This window comes from Tamandua tetradactyla, chromosome 7, assembly GCF_023851605.1.
Source record: "Tamandua tetradactyla isolate mTamTet1 chromosome 7, mTamTet1.pri, whole genome shotgun sequence".
Classification (NCBI taxonomy): domain Eukaryota; kingdom Metazoa; phylum Chordata; class Mammalia; order Pilosa; family Myrmecophagidae; genus Tamandua; species Tamandua tetradactyla.
Genome location: NC_135333.1, coordinates 169,970,484 through 169,986,019, shown reverse-complemented (window position 1 = coordinate 169,986,019; position 15,536 = coordinate 169,970,484). Strand labels below are relative to the sequence as shown.

Sequence of the window (15,536 nt, the reverse complement as noted above, 5' to 3'; positions counted from 1 at the left end):
GACCTGGTTGTCCCCACTGTTTGCGAGAGTATCAGAAATTCTCCAATGGAGAAGTTGAATCTTTCCTCCTTTCTCCCCATCCCCCTTAGGGGACCCTGCAATACATCTTTATTCACTATCCAAATCTGGACAAACTACACAATCTCATGCCCTATTCAAGATTCTCTGTACTTATGGTGTTCAACTAAACTGACCATACAAGTTAACTTAGGAAATGCACTACCCAACGTATAAATTTTGCACCAAAAAACATCTCCCTTTAGTCTCAGACAGAAGTTGAAGTTTTAAGATATGGGTGTCATCATCCTTTACTCAGCCTTCTGATATACCTTAGTCCTATCCAGATCAGCTTCATTCTTACCTCTGCTCCTTATCTGATCCTTTTAAACTGTTCCTGTATGGGGTACTACTGAATTTCATAGATTCAGAGTCCTGACTCTGAGTCTCAGGCATCATATAAATACCCCAAGTTTCTGGAAAAGATCAGGTTATATACAAATAGCTCGATATCTCAGAATTTAGAATTAACTGTTACACTTCCTGAATATTGTATGCATCTTTCTACCTTAATAGTAATCTATACTTTTTCTCTTTAGGGAGAAAAGTGTTTGATTTCACAACCTATTATAAATCCCTTTTGCTTTGTCACCTTATCAGATACCTCATTTCAAAGACATGTCATACAGCGGGGTGCAAGGGTAGTTCAGTGGTAGAATTCTTGCCATTGGGGAGACCTGGGTTCAATTTCTAGCCCATGAACTCCACCCAGCCCCCCCCCCCCCCCGCAAAAATTCAGCAAATGGTACTGCAGTAACAGCACTCACAATGAAAAAGAATGAAATGTGACATCCACCATACAGCATACCAAAAAAACCCAAAGCAACAACTTGCCTTAGGAGAGACACTAGAGCATATACAGTAGTAACTAATATCCAAGGGTTTCTGCAGAAAAGTTTTTGTTTCTATCTAATGGTGCATACAGCTCATGTATCCAGGGCTTTTTTCTTTTTTTAATATGTAAAACTAATAATATTCAAACAAACTGTCCTGAATTGTTCATAAATATATTTTCTGAAACAAAGAAGGCTATAAATATGTAAATACAACTATTAAACTATTTATAGAAATATATTGGGTTCATTTTCAAATTATGTATCATTCTCCAGTTTTTAAATTTAAGTTTTATTCTGAGGTAAATCAGAAAACATTTTAGTAGAACAGAATTATTGATACAAAAGAAAACATATTATGCTAATTCTTCATGACTTTGTTACTGAAAATGTTTAATTTTATTTGCGTGTGAAATTTCAAATATTCATCTTTCAGTTTGGTAAGACAGCTTTGGATCTTTCTTAGAGTTCTACTATAGCATCGTCTGCCCAGCAAGTGAAGACACCACAGACTTCAAATGTTCCTGATCTGAGTGATGCAATTGTGAAACTATTTAGTGACTTTGATGTTAAAGAAACCTCTCATCATTTAGTGATTTCTCATCTAGATCTACACATCTGTGATGACATTCATGCTAAAGATAAAGGTAATGAATATGCATGTTTAGAACTGTTTTGTTTTTTCTAGAATTGACTTAAAAACTGGATTGTCATATGTAATACGCATTGTGTACTGTAAAGTAATTTGTCATTTGATCATTCATATATGATAAATAGATAAGAGCTAATATTATGAAGCATTGTAAATTGATGTGAAATTTTATTTTGCTTTAGTGGTTTGAACTTAATTAGCTCAGTTAATTGTTAGCTAACCATGCTAACAATAAGATTATGATAAAAATTCAAATACTTAGGTGGCTTTCATTCCAGACTGATGGCCAGTCATGCAGTATTTGAAGCAGAGGTTGGCTTGAAAAGTTGTGTTCCTTAAGGGTCTCTCCGGCTACTATGGAAGCAGTGGCCTAGGGAGAAGGAAACTTCAGTTTTTTTTTTTTTGCTTGATGGTTTGTTTTCTTTTAAAATATTTTTATTATAAACAACAAACAAGCATACAAACATTCTTGACATACATTCTTGACAATGTTACAGTCAGTGACTCACAATAGCATCACATAGTTGTATATTCATCACCATGATCATTTTTTTAACATTTGCATCTCTCCAGCAAAAAAAAAAGGAAAAACTCATACATGCCATATCCCTTACCACTCCCTTTCATTGACCACCAGCATTTCAATCCACCCAATTTATTTTAACCTTTGTTCCCCTATTATTTATTTATTTCTTATCCATATTTTTTAGTCATCTGTCCATACCATAGATAAAAGGAGCATCAGACACAAGGTTTTCACAATCACACAAGTCACATTGTGAAAGCTATAGCATTATACAATCATCTTCAAGAACAATAGCTACTGGAACACAGCTCTGCAGTTTCAGGCACTTCCCTCTAGCCACTCTAATACACCATAAACTGAACAGGGATATCTATATAATGCGAAAGAATAACCTCCAAGATAACTTCTCGACTGTTTGAAATCTCTCATCACTGACACTTTATTTTGTCTCATTTCTCTCTTCCGCTTTTTGGTCAAGAAGGTTTTCTCAATCCCTTGATACTGATTCTAGGAGCAATCCCTACCTCATTCTAGGATTTCTGTCCCACATTGCCGGGGAGGTTTACACCCCTGGGGGTCATGTCCCACATAGAGAGGGGGAGGACAGTGAGTTCACTTTCTGTGCTGGCTGAGAGAGAGAGAGGCCACATCTGAGCAACAAAAGAGGTTCTCTGGGGGTGACTCTTAGCCCTAATTTTAAGTAGGCTTTGCCTATCCTTTGTGGTATAAGTTTCACAGGGACAAATCCCAAGTTTGAGGGCTCAGCCCATTGATTTGGTTGTCTCCACCGCTTGTGAGTTGGAAAGTTGAATTTTTCCCCTTCTCCCTATTCACCCAAGGGGTTCTTGCAAATACTTCTTTATTCACTGTTCAGATCACTTTGGGATTTATCGGGTAATCATACCAACCTGGACTAACCTACAAAATCTCATGCTGTACTCAAGGTTCCGTGTACTTATAGTGTTCAATTAAACTGTCCATGTAAGTTAAATTAGGAAATAAACTAGTCAAAATATAAATTTGTACCAAATAAACATTTCTTGCTTTAGTCTAACAAAGAAGTTGAAGTTTTAAAATATGAATGGCCACCTATTTTCATTACCCTGCAATACCGAGCAAAAACATTTTTTAATTTGTACATTTAGTCACTGTCATTTTTATCGTCTGTCTTTCCTTCTAGTTCCATATGTACCCCCAACCCTCCTCCCTCCATCATTTTCACATGCACCTTCATTCAGTGCACTTACGTTATTGTGTTCCAATCAGATAGTATTGTGCTATCCATTTCTGAATTTTTATAATCTGTCCTGTTGCACAATCTGTATCCCTTCAGCTCCAACTACCCAATCTCTATCCTATTTCTATCTCCTGATAACCTCTATTCTTAACTGAAATGCTCCAAGTTCACTCATTGTTAGTTCATATCAGTGAGACCACACGGTATTCGTCCTTTTTTTTTTCTGCCTAATTTCACTCAGCATAACGTCTTCAAGGTCCAGCCATATTGTTACATGATTCATGACTTTATTCTGTAATGCAGCTGCATAATATCCAAAATGTATACCCACAGCTTGTTTAGTCATTAGTCTGTTGATGGACATTTGGGCTGTTTCCATTTCTTGGCAATTGTAAATAATTTGGTTATTAATTTTTCTATTTCTGTAAAGTAAGTTTTGGGGATTTTAATTGATATTGCATTCAATCTATAAATCAATTTAGGTAGAATTGACATCTTAACTATATTTAGTCTTCCAATGCACGAACATGATATGCCCTTCCATTTATTTAGGTCTTCTATGATTTCTTTTAGTAATTTTTTGTGGTGTTCTTTGAATAGGTCTTTTGTATTCTTAGTTAAATTTATGCCTATATATTTTATTCCTTTGGTTGTAATTGTAAATGGATTTTTTTTCTTGATTTCCCCCTCAGATTGCTCATTACTAGTGTATAGAAATACTGCAGATTTTTGAGTATTGATCTAGTAACCTGCCACTTTGCTTTTCTCATTTATTAGCTCTAGTACTTTTGCTGTGGATTTTTCAGGGATTTCAACATATATCATATCATCTGCAAAAAGTGAGAGTTTTACTTCTTCCTTTCCAATTTTGATGCTTTGTATTTCTTTTTCTTGTCTAATTGCTCTGGCTAGAACTTCCAACACAATATTGAATAACAGTGGTGACAGTGGACATCCTTGTCTTGTTTCTGATTTTCAGTCTTTCCCTTTGAGGATGATGTTACCTGTGGATTTTTCATATATTCCCTTTATCATGTGAGGATATTCCCTTCTATTCCTATCCTTTGAACTGTTTTCATCAAGAAAGGATGTTGAAGTTGTCAAGTGCCTTTTCTGTATCAATCGAGATGATCATGTGATTTTTCTACCTTGATTTGTTGATATGGTATGTTATATTAATTGATTTTCTTACATTGAACCATCCTTACATACCTGGGATGAATCCTGCTTGGTCATGGTGTGTAATTTTTTAAATGTGCTGCTGGATTTGATTTGCAAGAATTTTGTTGAGGATTTCTGCATCTATATTTGTTAGAGAGATTGGTCTGTAATTTTATTTTCTTGTAGTATCTTTCTCAGGCTTTGGTGTTAGGGTGATGTTGGCATCATTGAATGAGTTAGGTGACCTTCTCTTCTCAATTTTTTTGAAGAGTTTGAGCAGAATTGGTACTAATTCTTGAATGCTTCGCAGAATTCATGTGTGAAGCCATCTGTTCCTGGACTTTTCTTTATTGGGAGTTTATTGATGACTGATTCAGTTTCTTTACTTGTAATTGGTTTGTTGAGGTCATCTATTTATTCTCGAGTCAGTGTTGGTTGTTCATGCCTTTATAGGAAGTTGTCCATTTCATCTATGTCATCTAGTTTATTAGCATAAAGTTGTTTATAGTATCCTCTCATTACCTCCTTTATTTCTGCAGGCTCAGTGGTTATGTCTCCTTTTCCATTTCTGATTTGATTTATTTGCATCCTCTCTCTTTTTGTTTTTGTCAACCTTGCTAAGGGTCCATCAATTTTACTAATTTTCTCAAAGAATCAACTTTTGGTTTTGTTGATTTTCTCTATTGTTTTCATGTTCTCAATTTCATTTATTTCTGCTCTAATTTTTGTTATTTCTTTCCCTTTGCTTGCTTTGCATTTAGTTTGCTGTTCTTTCTCTAGTTCTTCCAAGTGAACAGTTAATTTCTCGATTTTTGCTCTTTTTTCTTTTTTGATACAGGCATTTAAGGCAGTAAATTTCCCTCTTAGCGCTGCCTTTGCTGCATCCTGTAAATTTTGATATGTTGTGTTTTCATTTTCATTTGCTTTGAGATATTTACTGATTTCTCTTGTAATTTCTTCCTTGACCCACTGGTTGTTTAAGAGTGTATTGTTGAGCCTCCATATGTTTGTGAATTTTCTGGCCCTCTGCCGATTATTGATTTCCAACTTCATTCCTTTATGATCCAAGAAAGTGTTTTGTATGATTTCAGTCTTTTTAAATTTATGGAGACTTGCTTTGTGACCCAGCATAGATTCTATCCTTGAGACCATGAGCACTTGAGATAAGGTGTATCCTGTTGTTATGGGGTGTAATGTTCTATAAATGTCTGTTATGTCTAGGTGGTTTATATGTCTGTTATGTCTAAGTGGTTTATTGTACTATTCAAATTCTCTGTTTCTTTATTGACCCTCTGTCTAGATGTTCTATCCCTTGATTAGAGCAGGGAATTGAAGTCTCCAACTATTATGGTAGATGTGTCTATTTCTCTTTTTAGTGTTTGCCTCATTTTGGAGCATTCTGGCTTGGTGCATAAATATTTATCATTGTTATGTCTTGTTGAAATGTTCCTTTTAAAACATAGTGTCCTTCTTTGTCTCTTGAAATTGTTTTAAATTTGATATCTAATTTGTTAGATATTAGTATAGCTACTCCTGCTCTTTTCTGATTGTTGTTTACATGAAATATCTTTTCCCAAGCTTTTACTTTCAACCTGTGTTTGTCCTTGGGTCTGAAATACATCTCCTGCAGACAGCATATGGTTGGGTCCTGGATTTGTTTGTATGTGTGTGGGTGGTGGTGGTCAGTGGGTCCTGGTTTTTAATCCATCCTCCCAGTTGATGTCTTCTGATTAGGGAGTTTAATCCATTAATATTTAATGTTTTTACTTTAAGGGCAGTACTTTCTTTTATTGTTTTGTCTCTTGGATTTTATATGTCATATCTCATTTATTTTCTCTTTTTACATTTACCGATATTCTTCATTTCTGTATTCTTCTCCACACCTCTCTCTCTCCTGTCTTTTCCTGTCTGCCTCTAGTGTTCCCATTAGTATTTCTTTCAGAGCCAGTCTCTTTGTCACAAATTCTCTCAGTGATTTTTTTTGTCTGAAAATGTTTTAATTTCCCCTCATTTTTGAAGGATAATTTTTCTGGGTGTGGAATTCTTTGTTGGCAGTTTTCCTCTTTTAGAATCTTTATATCATACCATCCATGGTTTTTGCTGAGAAATCTACACATAGCCTTATTGGGCTTCCCTTGTATGTGATGGATTGCTTTTCTCTTGCTGTTTTTAAAATTCTCTCTTTCTCTTTGACATCTGACATTCCGATTAGTAAGTTTCTTTGAATATGTCTGTTTGGAACTATTCTGTTTAGTGTATGCTGTACATCTTGGATCTTTGATTTTATGTCTTTCTTAAGAGATGGGAAATTTTCAGTGATAATTTCCTCCATTAGTTTTTCTCCTCCTTTTCCCCTTCTGGGACACCCACAACACATATATTTGCATGCTTCATGTTGTCATTCGATATCCTGAGTCCCTGCTTATGTTTTTCCATTCTTTTCCCTATTTCCCTATATTTTCTTTTGCTTGTCAGATTTCAGATGGCCCATCCTCCAGTTCACTAATCCTTTCTTCTGCCTCTTCAAATGTAACGTTGTAGATTTCCATTGTTTTTTTCATCTCTTCTACTGTGACTTTCGTTCCCATAAGTACTGTGATTTGTTTCTTTCAGACTTTGTTTATTCTTTTTGTTCACCCATTTCCTTCTTATATCCTCCCTCAACTTATTGATTTGATTTTTGATGAGATTTTCCATGTCTGTTTGAGCCTGAATTAGTTGTTTCAACTCCTGTATCTCTTTTGAATTGTTGGTTAGTTCCTTTGACTGGGCCTTATCTTCAGTTTTCCTAGTATAACTAGTTATTTTGTTGCTGGCGTCTAGGCATTTGATTTCCTTAATTAGTTTGTTCTGTAGTTTCTTTTCACTCTTTTACCTGGGATTTTCTTGCTGGATGACTTTGTTCTCTATCTGTCCACATTCAGTTCACCTTATTCTAGACCTGTAGCATTAGGGTTTTTTTTTTTTTTCCACAAATTATGCAGTCGAGTTTCCCACATTTGGGGAAATCGCAGGGATCAACACATCTGGAGTGCAATGGATAAGCCTCGCCCTGGGAAAACCACCTACGTGATCATGGTATCTCCCCTGCCAGGTAAGTATTAGCATTAGGTTTTGATTAACAGATCAGGATTTTTCAGTTCTTGCTTTTTTCCCTGCCTATATGGAGCCTTTTTTTTTTTTTCCTCATAAGGGTCTATTTAGTTATTATAGACCCCAGTCAGATTTTCCCAGACCAGACTGGCCTCCTCTCAGGAGGAAAGAGTTGCCTGCATCAGTTTTCCCTGAGGGTGAGACCCAGCAGGTTGACAGACTTTCCTATGAAACCTCTAGACTCTGCTTTACCTGTCCTTCCCGGTATGTGACCCTTGTCTGCCTGTGGGTCCCACCAGCATAAAGTAATGTGGTACCTTTAACTTCAGCAGACTGTTGCTGCTGCAGTCGTGGTGGAGACAGAGGAGAGGTTGAAGGCTGGCTTTAATTGCTTCAGTTTTCCAGTCCCTGGGGTCTGAATTCCTTGAGGAAGGGATTCCACCTGAGCTGGACCCCACCCCTCTCCTGGGAAAGGCAGAGCCTCCAGGGAATTAATTCCATTCACCTGATCAGCCTCTTTGTCTCTCAGACAAGTTTAACTGCCTTGGTCTGGGCAGTTGGAGCCTGAGACACTTAGCAGTTCTATCTAATGAGCAGTTAAGTAGTAGAAACAAAGGAAAAAAAAATAATATTTTTCAGAGGAGGAGCCCCATTCCTTGGGTTTATTAATCAAGAGCTTAAGTTGGTATCTCTTTGTATCTCCTGGTTCTACATGACCCCCCCTCAACTCTTTTTAGAGGGTCCAGCCCTTTTCAAGTATTTCATGCTGTCTAATCCAGAAAACCTCTTGTTTTTTTTTCTCTATCAGTCTAGCCCCCTCTGTGTCTGGGGTAAAACTCCTAGTACCTTTAGCTCTTATTTCAGGTTTATCCGAGCTGGGGGCCTATTTTCAGTAGTCAGAATTTGTTAAGTAATTCCACAAGTGGAGCTTGGTTGAGCTAAGCCCTTGCTGCTAGTAACTGTCTCTTTCCTTTCCTCTCTGGAACCAGGCTGCCACTCCCATGGGGGAGGGGCGCTGGCCTCCACATCTCGGGGGACTTACGGTTCTATGTGGTATCGCAGCTTGTCCAGCTTGTCCAGACTGGTGTACTCTGTGTGTCTGGTCTCTGATGTGGCCCCAGCAGTTTGTTCTGTAGTATTCCTAGCTGTTTACTAGCTGCTTTGGAGGATGAACTAAATTCTACACCTCACTAAGCCACCATCTTGGAACCATTCCTGGAAACCTCAGTTATTGCTCCAAAGGCCTTTCAGGTGCTTGGATGAGGTCCACCATCAGCATTGATGGTGCTCTCTTTTACTTAAATTCATCCAATGAGAAATGTCGACCTCATCTATAAAACATCTTCCCTGCAGAAGATTAAATAACCGGCACTAGAACCTAGCCAAGTTGACTCATAAACATAAACATCATGATGGGCTTGGTCTCTCAGAGCATCCTTGGCTGGGTCTGACCAAAGGTGACCACCTAAATGAGGCCTGGTTAGTCCTTCTTCCAGAGGCAAAACTTCTGAGAGGCTTCACCCACAAATACTGAATATAGGTCTCATTCTACAGAAGGGTTGACGGTGGGTGCTGTGTCTCGACAGTGTGCAGCAAGACATGTTTATTGAGGGTTCTGCAGGTGGTGACCATCATGGGGTGCCAGGAGCAGAGGTTTAGGCTTAGGCTGAACATGCGGTCAAAGGGAAAGTGGCTGAGGCCACAGGTGTGGTGGGAGGCCTTGAGTATGCAGGGGAGACCTTCTGGGTGTCTAGTGCCCAGGAACCACCATTGCAAGTGTCAAGGTTAAAAACAACAGAAATACATACTTGATAGTTCTTGAAGTTCAAAGTCCAAAATCAAGATGACGGCAGGGCCAGTTCCCTCTGAAGGCTCTAGGGGGCATCCTTCCTGGCCTCTTCTATCTTTGGCAGTGGCCGGCCATCTTTGGGGGTCCTTGGCTTCTAGCTGCGTCCCTCCAGCTCTGCCTCCACCATCACATGGCCTTCCTGAGTGCGCTGTGTCTCTGTGAGTCTGCTCGTCTTATTACAAGAATACCAGTCTGTGGATTTAGGGCCCACGCTAATGCTGTATAGGACCTCATCTGAACTTAACAAATTGCATCTGCAAAGATCCTGTATCCATGCAAGGCCACATTCACAGGTTCCAGGGGTTAGGACCTCACCAGATCATCTGGGGGAACATGATTCAACTCACAACTTTGGGAGATAATGGCCGGCCTGTTATGCTGTGTAGCTGGGAGACTAAGGCAAAGAGGGCCGAGAGAGGGGCTCTAGGGGCCACTATGCCATCCTCCAGATGGGCCTGCCCTACCATACACTTAAGGGGCATGGAAAATTAGGCCACTCCAGACAAGCTCCTCTTGCTCTTCCATAGCCAGGTCAGGTGATCGATACATATTAGAAACAACTGAGGCCAGGGCCAGTGGTCAGAATAAGGTTTCCACCTGCATGGGTCTTTTGATTTCAGGTGATAAAGACCCTAACCCAAATCAACTTTGGAACACACAAAAAATGGATAGTTTGAGCTTGTGTAACTGAAAGTTTGGCAATTGGAAGGACTTCAGGCATGGCTGGATCCAGGAAACCAGAGACTATCTCCAGGCCTAGGTCTTGTCCAGATCTCAGCTGTTGTTCCCTTCCCTTCTCAGACTCCATATAGAGGAAAAGAGGCTGCCAGCCACTTCATTGGGCCCACACAAACCTTAAAAAGACCTCGTCCTCCCCTCAGGAGGAGGGTGGGGGGCACTACAGTGGATTCCTTTGGTGCGTTGAGTTACATGCCCTTTTTGACTCAATCTCTGGGGCTAGAAGAATGGGATGTTACAACTTGCTTGAGTCATTGCCCTCCCCAGAGCTGAGTCATCCCACCCAAAACACATGGGGTCAAAGGAAAATTGGTGCATTGCTACCAAAAGATAGTGGAACAGAAGTTGGGCTGCCAAATAGCGTCTATGTCCGCTCCAGTCCCATTGCTGGTTCCAGTTTGGGACTTTTGCCCCATTGGCCTCCTCGGAATGTCACCTCAACACCATCAAGGGAGAGTGGGAGGAAGGTGACTCTGGCTCTGGTGGCACAAACTAGTGCTCCTTTCCCCGATAAGATGGGACAACCAGGACCTCTCCATTTGGAGGAAAAACATTCCTCTGTTTTTTTCTGAGATGAAGAAAAATCCCAAGACGAAGCCTTAAAACAAACCACCTGACAGTGAGAATGTGGCTTCCCCAAGCCAGCTGCTATTCCCCTGTGCTACTTTAATTTGTCTTTAAAATATCTGTGGAAGGAGTGTTTATAGCTCCAAAATATCATTTTAGACCCCCAAATGCCTTTATAACAGAATAAGTTACCAGAGATCAAAGAGCATTCGAGTTAATGAAGCCCATGCAGCGGCCTGTCCCTGGGTGGAAATGCCTTTTTCTAGTGTCATACTAAGGAATTGGGTTTTGGGGGAGAAATGTCCTGTTTTTGCTTTGCTGGTAACCTGCACTCTTGACAGAGGCAAGTGAACAATTCCGTTTTATTGCATCTGAGCTGCCTCCCGGCTCCCATAATTCCATGGTTATTCCAATAAAATAAGACTAATCACACCCCACAACTTTCACCTTGGAAAATTAATTTCTTCTCATTGTCTGAAAACAATTTTTAGAGTGTTTCCTTGTCAAATTAGAGTAGGCTTGAATCCTCGGTTGGTTTCCTTCTGTCTGGATTCATCTGGTGGATTCTTCTGAGAATTCCACTTTGAAAACGTAATTGACCACATACAAAACCAAGGCTGCTGATGGCTTCATGTGTGTATACACAATACTTGATAGGCTGATTTCACCATGTTTTAATTACAACACTGAATGACCTAATAAATTTGTGTTTAATTAGGAAAAAAAGAAACTCAAAGACTTAGTAGATGACATGCTTGGTAGATGATGAAATATTAGACTTGCCTTTGAATTGACTTTCTCATAATTTTGAATTTTATCCTATATTTAATTCATGATTATTTGCATGTGTGTTATCACCATTGTGGTTTATGTATATGTATAGATACACATACCTGGCCAAATTCATAACCATTGATTTTGGTCTTAATATCTCTTCATCCTATAACTTGGTATTATCTGAGATGGCTTCATCCACATTCACTTTTTTATATAATTCCCCATCTAATAAACTTCCTAATTTTGTTCAACTCCATAATAGATCCTTTGTCAGCTAAAATCCAGAAACAAGCTTTCCTGCACTAAGGGAATGTCACAATTCAGTTAGATAATATGGGAATTCAGTGTAAAACCCCCTCAACATCGTGTATGTTGCAAAATAGGGAGTGTGTGTTTGATAGAGGTAATTGGAATATGTATGTGCATTCTCTTCAGTGACGTATCTGTTATTCATTTTACAAGAGGTAGTTGTAATCATTGGATATATTTTAGTGATGAAACCAAAACAAAAAATAGGTCTGTAGTAGTATTTTCACATATACAACATCATGAATTAGTATAAAGTGATACCACAGAGTTGGATGTAGAACCCAGGTCTCTTGATTTTTCAGGCCAGCGTTTTCCCCATTACGTCATGTTGCCTTTCAGATAGTTAGAGCCATCAGAGAACACTTTGGAATTGGATAGGTGAAGAGTGAGGGTCAGTTTAAAACACAATATTAATCAGTTTTTTTTTTTTAGAGATTACTGAGTACAAATTTTTGTTTATCAATGTGATATGTTTCTATATAATAAAACTAATATAGTAAACCTGTAGTTTGAGTCAAATAGTTTCAAGACTTATTACCAAAAGTCATAGTGTCCTGACCACCCTTTCTAGTTTCCCATTTCCCCAGAAACATCCACTTTGAATTAACTAGAAATTTTACTAATTGAGGTAATTTGTAATTAACAGATTAATATAGGAATGGTATACATAGCTGTATCTTAATTTATGTTTTCCTATTCTCTGGTTTGACTTGTCTGTGCTGTTTTTTAAGTTGCTTTTTATGTTGGGTTTAGATTGACTTGTAATCTACTTTTTATCTGTCTATTGCTGTGTGACTTTGGATAGCTTACCCAACCTGATGGAGTCTCATTTCCTCCTCAGTACAAGGCCCCGTGTGTGGTATAGTGGTTAAGATTGCTGGGTTCAAGTCCTAGGTCTTCATGTAGTAGATGTGTGAACTTGGACTATTTATTTAACTTCTCCGTGCCTCAGTTCCTTTATCTGGAAAATGGGGATTAACAATAATAATAGCTATCTCATAGGGTTGTTAGGAAGAATAAATGAATAATATTCCTAAAGTGTTTAAAACAATGTCTAACATGTGGTTTAGGCCATAAATATAAAATTTCTGCTACTATCATTTATAAGCTCTAAGAGGGCAGAGATTCTGCTTTGTTTTGTATCCTTACCTTTTAACCTAGTATCTTACAAATGATAAAGGCTCAATAAATATTTATTGGATTGAATTGTATTTTCTAAAATCCTTAACATGTTTTTCATGATAAAAGAGAAATGTTTATCACTGCTTAGATCAAAATATAGTAAAGATTTTCTTTGGTAAATTAAATGTTTCTGGTATTTGGTTAGTATTCCGCGCCCCCCCCCACCCCCCCACACACTCACTTGCCACTCATGCTCACTTCCTCACTCACTCCCTTACATCTTTTTCTTTCCCCAGAGTCAAACAGACGCATTACTGGAGGGGCCATGCAACTGTCTTTTACTCAGTTAACTATAGATTATTATCCTTATCACAAAGCAGGTATGTGTGACGATTACTTTTAAAGATATAAATCTTTCTTTAAAGTTACAGGGCCATTTTATTTTATTTAAATGTTTTATGTATTTTCTATGAAGTTTAAAATCTGTAACTAAGTGAAGACTGTAAATTTATTAGAAGATTAAATGTTCCCAGGAAGCATTGTTATAATATAATAAATGAATATTGTGCATTTTTTTCAGTGAAATATCTGTTATTCATTTTATAGGAGATAGTTGTAATCATTGGATGTATTTTAGTGATGCAACCAAAACAAAAAATGGATGGGCCAATGAATTGTTACATGAATTTGAATGCAACGTTGAAATGCTTAAACAGGCTGTAAAGGATCATAATGTAGGTTCACCTCCTAAATCCCCAACACATGTCTCTCCCCAGCACACACAAACAGGTATTTTACCTACAACATTACAGCATTCCCCTATTATTAAATTGTGTGTGTGTGTGTGTGTATGATCATAATAAGGATATTTTCTGTAAATAAGTATTAAATTTAATTAGTGTCTAAAAATCTCCACATCCTCTATTTAGGCTTACATTGACTTATGGACCTAAACAGTTTGAAAATTAATGTAATCAGTAAGAATAATACCTAAGTAGGATTTTTTAGACTTTTAAATGACTAGTATATCTCTCCTTTTTTTTAACAAGAATTTCAGGCAAAGTTCTTACAGGAGTGTATCTTCAATGTCATGTGTGATTTCTCTGTAAATAAAGATAATCATTACAATAATTTATGTTTGTGTAGCTATTTATAATTGACAAAGTATTGTCACGTTTGCTGTTTTGTTTGAGGAATTAGCTTTCACCTATATTCACCTAGTAGCTGTCTTAATTATAAAAGTGACTGTTGAACGGGTTTGTTTCCCAGTGCCTGCCCATGCAAAAATAAAAAAAAAAAGAAGTGGCTGTTAAAAATAATTTTTGTAATAAATTGAAAAGAGCTTTTGTTTCCCACAGACTCGGCTCCAAAAGGGACTTCCAGAACACCTTCAGTATTATCTCAGCAATCAAAACCTAAGCTAATGTCTAGTTCTGTTGTTGTTAGACTTGCAGATTTCAATATATACCAGGTAAGTTGTATTTTTTAAATTAAATCTTCTCATAAGCACTTTTAGTATCTCCTGCAAGTAACTTGTATAAACTAATGCCACCACTTTATTTAAAAGCATCTTGAGCAATTCTATGAATTAACAAAATTAGATGGGAGAGAAAAGATTAGTTCATTAATTTTTGTTTGTACGGTCTGTCAAGTTTATTAAGTTGAAAGAATTTAAAATACCTTTTTTGTTTTATTGAACTGTCAAGCATTTGCTATAATGAATTATATCCTGTGAACTTAATTTTTTTTTTACCCTACCCTGAGAATTTTATTTATTTATCTATCTATGTATTTATTAAGAATTCGAAGTACTTTTTAGCAAGTAGTTATAGGATAGATTTTAAAGTTTGGTATGGATTACAATTCCATGACTTTTTGTTTTTTCTTCTAGCTGCTGCAAGCACTGAAGACCAAAAGAAATAGCAATATAGTGATTTAGCCGTCATTCTTTGATCTTTCTCCCACTCTTTAGGATTTTATTTGGGCTGTGCCCATTCTAACTTTTTCTTGTTGGAAGGGGCTGTTGATAATATGGGTGGGGGATGGAACTAGTTGATGTTCTGGAAAGGCTGGCACCTCGATATTTCCTTGACTAGGATTTGTCTAGTCCAGGGACCCATCTGGACGTTATAGGTTTCTGAAAAGTTACCCTAGTGCATGGAAACTTTCTAGATTCTTATATATTGCCCTAAGTATTCTTTAGGATTGGCAGAAATAGTTTTGGTTGGGGTTTGGCAAGTTATGATAGGTAACGATGTCTAACTGAAGCTTGCGTAAGAGTGACCTCCAGAGTAGCCTCTTGACTCAATTTGAACTCTCTCAGCAACTGATACCTTATTTGTTATACTTCTTTCCTCCCGTTTGGTCAGAATGGCATTGTTGATCCCATGGTGCCAGAGCCAGGCTCATCCCTAGGAGTCATCTCTGGATGTCATGTCCCATGTAGCGGGGAGAGCAATGGTTTCACTTGCAGAGTTGAGCTTAGAGAGCGAGGCCACATCTGTGCAACAAAAGAAGTCCTTGTCATGTGACTCTTAGGTAAACCTATGGGTACCCTAAGCTTCTTCACTACATTTGTACTCTTCACAAGAGCAAGCCTCGAAATCAAGGACTTG

The 15,536-nt window shown here is 37.8% G+C and overlaps 1 protein-coding gene and 1 pseudogene across 1 annotated transcript in view; one reads left to right on the top strand and one right to left on the bottom strand.

The window, feature by feature from the left end:
* The window catches only part of BLTP3B (bridge-like lipid transfer protein family member 3B), a 176,117-nt gene that overhangs the window by 86,336 nt on the left and 74,245 nt on the right, over positions 1-15,536 (top strand). The window contains 4 exon segments of the mRNA XM_077111756.1: positions 1,357-1,537; positions 13,218-13,301; positions 13,528-13,710; positions 14,280-14,392. Of these exon segments, the coding sequence (XP_076967871.1) occupies positions 1,357-1,537; positions 13,218-13,301; positions 13,528-13,710; positions 14,280-14,392 (561 nt within the window).
* On the bottom strand, positions 7,431-7,568 carry LOC143642936 (U1 spliceosomal RNA; annotated as a pseudogene).